Source organism: Lipotes vexillifer, unplaced genomic scaffold (assembly GCF_000442215.2).
Source record: "Lipotes vexillifer unplaced genomic scaffold, Lipotes_vexillifer_v1.1 scaffold690, whole genome shotgun sequence".
NCBI lineage: Eukaryota > Metazoa > Chordata > Mammalia > Artiodactyla > Lipotidae > Lipotes > Lipotes vexillifer.
In genome coordinates this window covers 4,412,038-4,416,042 of record NW_006798376.1, presented here as the reverse complement: position 1 = coordinate 4,416,042, position 4,005 = coordinate 4,412,038, and the positions used below count along the sequence as shown (strand labels likewise).

General features: G+C 45.3%; 1 protein-coding gene across 1 annotated transcript; it reads right to left on the bottom strand.

Annotated features, from left to right (window-relative positions):
- Positions 1–2,732: 2,732 nt before the first annotated feature.
- Positions 2,733–3,525, bottom strand: LOC103080377 (homeobox protein ESX1-like). The gene is given in 2 exon segments (XM_082931494.1): positions 2,733–3,257; positions 3,259–3,525. Coding segments are annotated over 2 exon segments (792 nt in total).
- Between the last annotated feature and the right edge of the window lie 480 nt (positions 3,526–4,005).

Genomic DNA, 4,005 nt, shown 5'->3' with positions numbered 1-4,005 from the left:
GGGAAAGAGGAAGGCTAAGAGGAGGGAGGGGGTGGGGAGGGAAGAAAGAAGAAAACCACAGAAGGGCAGAGGGAGAGAGAAAGGAGCAATGGCTTTATTTCAATAGGTCAGAATTCCCACTTTCTTCATTTCATCAGCATCACAGAAACCTTTTCATTGTGCTTAATGAATCAATATTACAACTGACCATTAATCTGGAGCAAAACCAGAAGTCCAAGTGAGACAAGATCATTTCCTGCACTGTTTTTCCTCAGAATTATTTCTCATCGTCCTCTTCTTTTTCAGTTGAGTGCTCAGCGGACTTTCCCTCCACCACCCACCAGGCTGCTTATCTTCATGGAGAGGCCTTATTGCCCTTGGTGTTTGTCTTTTCTCTAAGTCTCAGGAACAGCCACCTTCCAAGGGGGCTTCCCCTTGAATACCCTGCTATTTCCCAACCCTTTACAGCGAACTGAGCTTCCTCTTTTGAACTAAAGGTGAACAAGTTTATTCCCTGTTTTCCTTCATTCTTCCTCCTACTCCAAACAACCAGAAGCAAAACCCAGACTATTTTTTTAAAATAAGTAACAATTTACATAAGCAAGGTATAACAGTAACTGAAATGTCGGCCTCCTAGAACTTTTAGTGCACAACTTGCCATTTTGGGGAAATCCATGTGACTAGGTCATGGGTGTAACCAATATGAAAGTAGGCATAAAATGTTTAAACTAGGGCTTCCCTGGTGGCGCAGTGGTTGAGAGTCCACCTGCCGATGCAGGGGACATGGGTTCGTGCCCCGGTCCAGGAAGATCCCACATGCCGCGGAGCGGCTAGGCCCGTGAGCCATGGCCGCTGAGCCTGTGCGTCCGGAGCCTGTGCTCCGCAACCGGAGAGGCCACAACAGTGAGAGGCCCGCGTACCGAAAAAAAAAAAAAAAAAAAATGTTTAAACTAATGTTTCCAGGGAGAATGGGAAACAGCAAAGACACTGTGATTCCTACCCAATTTTAGGTATGACACAAACTACGAGTTGCCATTTTAATAAAAGGCCAAGAGCTTGTATGCAAGTCCACGCATGGCTACTTTGAAATGTGGTTATAATGGTGATCATTTTCATTTTGCAGAGTATATGGAAGCAGAATAAACATTCTTAAAGCTTAGCATCACATGAAACTCTGCTGTAGCCAGACACTAAGTATGCAGAGGCTTTATTTCGCATCTGGCATGGCTGTGTCTTTTGTGGAAGCATTGAAATACTACCTTTATGGCTTGGGTAGGTAGATACTGTCCTGAACCTGAATCCTCCCATCATCCCACCACTGCAGCCCCCTCCCCAGGACCTTTCTCAGAATTTCTTCATAATCCAGTGTCTAAAGAGATTACATCCAGAATAGCAAAGGGACACCCAGATCCAGGCTTCAGCACCATGACCTGTGTCATGTTGTTGCCTGAACTATGCTGGTTGTAAAACATATTTGAATGTTATCCTTGAAAAGAATTATTTCAATGCACATGACTTGATCAAAAATATATAGAGAGAAAATACAAAGAGGATTAGTAGAAAGAGAGAAGGACAATTATTATAGATGAAAAAGGGATCATTTCCAAAGTTGGAGCTCTCACTATTTCCCACTCATGAGGAAAAGTGATAATGCAATTCCAGAGCCAGACTGCATATCATTTGTTGTCTTTTTAAAATAAATGACAATGCTCCAGATATCACTTACATTTTGGAAATAATCTCATAATTTGTCTTCCTCCGAAGTGAGTTTGTCTGCTCACCACTGGTTCCACAGAGCCCAGCACAGGCTCTGGCATATAATAGGTGCTCAAAAAGTATTTGTGGAGTGAAAGCAGTTTCATGTGCGTTATTCCAAAGGATGATCTCCCAGGGCTTTTTATAGTCTAACAGAATAAGAAGACATTTTATAACGTAGATGAGATACATATTTATTCAGTAATCTATTTAAGAAATAGTTATTGTTAATTTCCTATAGTATGAGTGCTGAGACTCTAAAATGCGGGGCAAATTTCATTCACTCCTTTTACAGATGACTTGCCCACGTTTATGTGTCTAGCAAGTGAGAAAATAGATTTGGAGCTCCAGTCTTCAAGTTTTTTTTGAAAAGTGGCTGTATTTATCATCTCAGTTTTGCTACAGCTGCCTACTTATGTGTGCTCAACTTCATTTGCAATGGTAAGACATACTCTCTACATAGGTAAGTGATAGGTTCTGAGCGCTTTTTGTTTGTTTGTTTGACTCTAGAGGTACAGAGCTGTAAGGAACAGATATATTCCTGGCAAGTAAAATGTACACAGAAATGTTATGAAATGAGTCATGTTTTTAGTGTAAAAGAAAAATGCCCTTTTTGCAAAGATGTTGCGCCTTGTTTATCTTTTGATCCTCAACACCTGGGATGCTAACATGAAGCCGCTCAACAAATTACTTAATTAAATAATAGACACCTGCTTTCATGAATGAACCAGGACTCCCAAAGAACCTTCTGTGGATGCTTCTTACCCCTGAATTTGGGTATGATTTGCTCTGGTTGTGAGAAGCGGAGGGTGTAGGTATCAGGACGTGAACGTGCTGATTGGAGACTTCACTGCGCCGAACTACATGGTTTTTTTTTTTTTTTTTTTTTTTGTCCATTTATTCATCTAACAGGATTTTGATGAATTACTTTTGATGTGCTGTGAACAACTTCTATCTGGCAGAAAGATACAATGGAATAACTGTCATGAATACCATATTCAGAAAATGGGACCTGTGAAATAACCGTTGATGACAGGGCCCCATGCAATACCTACAGGGGCCACAGCAAAGGGAGGCACAGGTGGTAGGGGTGGCAAAGGCATCCCGAGTGGCCCGGGTGGCAGACGTGGTGACCCGGGTGGCAGAGGTGGTGGCCCGGTTAGCACAGGTGGTGCAAGTGGCACTGCAGGAACACATCTCCATGCAGGCCTTTTAACAGGGACTGCCTGATAGGGCCCATTAAAGGTTATCCCCATACGTGGGCGCAAGGCAATGGGGATCAGATTTCTGAACATCAGTGCCCTCTGTTTTCTTCTCCACTTGGCCCTTCTGTTCTGAAACCAAACCTGCACTATGGCTTCAGGCAAATTCAAGTGTCTTGCAATCACCTCTCGCGCGAACACGTCGGGGTAACGAGTGCGCTGGAAAGCTCTCTCCAGCTCCCGCCGCTGCAAGATGGTGAACGCCGTACGGCTGCGGCGCAGCTTTCTCGGTACGATCTGTGGCCCCTCAGCGGCCGCGGGGGGCCAGCTCCTCCTGCTGCTGCGGGGGCTCAAGACCGCCGCCGCCGCCCTCACGGTTTTCGTCCAAGAAGTTGGGACCGACCGCATCAACGTAGTCTGCTGTTGCTGCTGCTCCTGCTTCTCCGGGCTCAGGTTCGGACAGCGTAACCTCCTTCTCTCCTCCGGTTACAGTCTCCGAGGTCAAGGTAGGCTCCGCATTATGCAGTTCTTCCTCGTCCTCGTCGACCCCCAGGCTGCGGTAGCCGGTGTCACGGTGGCTGCACGCCATGCCTTAACTGCTGTCGATGAAGGCTTGCGCTTCAGCGGACTCCGCGCTGGGGCCGTGGCAACTATCTCGGGGCTGCTCTTCTGGCGCCGGGACCTCTTCTGGCCCAAACTACATGTTATCAATGTTATCCATTACCTTTCAACATTTACGGCAACTCACTGAGCACCTTGGGCAGAGCAGGGAATGCTAAGATGATGCAGACTGAGCTCTGCCTTCAAAGGGTTTATATTTAGATGTTTTATACTGACTTAGGCGGTGAAGTGTGGACTAGTGATATAATAGTACTCAAAGAACACCGTAGAGTTCCACAGAGATCCCACTCCTTTACAAGAATTTTGGTTCAGATTCTCTTGAGGTATAAAGAGCTTCACTGAAACTGCTTTGGAACAAGGGAAATGCAATAAATACACCGTGAGGACTCCTGAAAGAGGCTTTTCTTGTGCATCTTTCTTCCAAACCACAACCATTCACTAGGGAAAG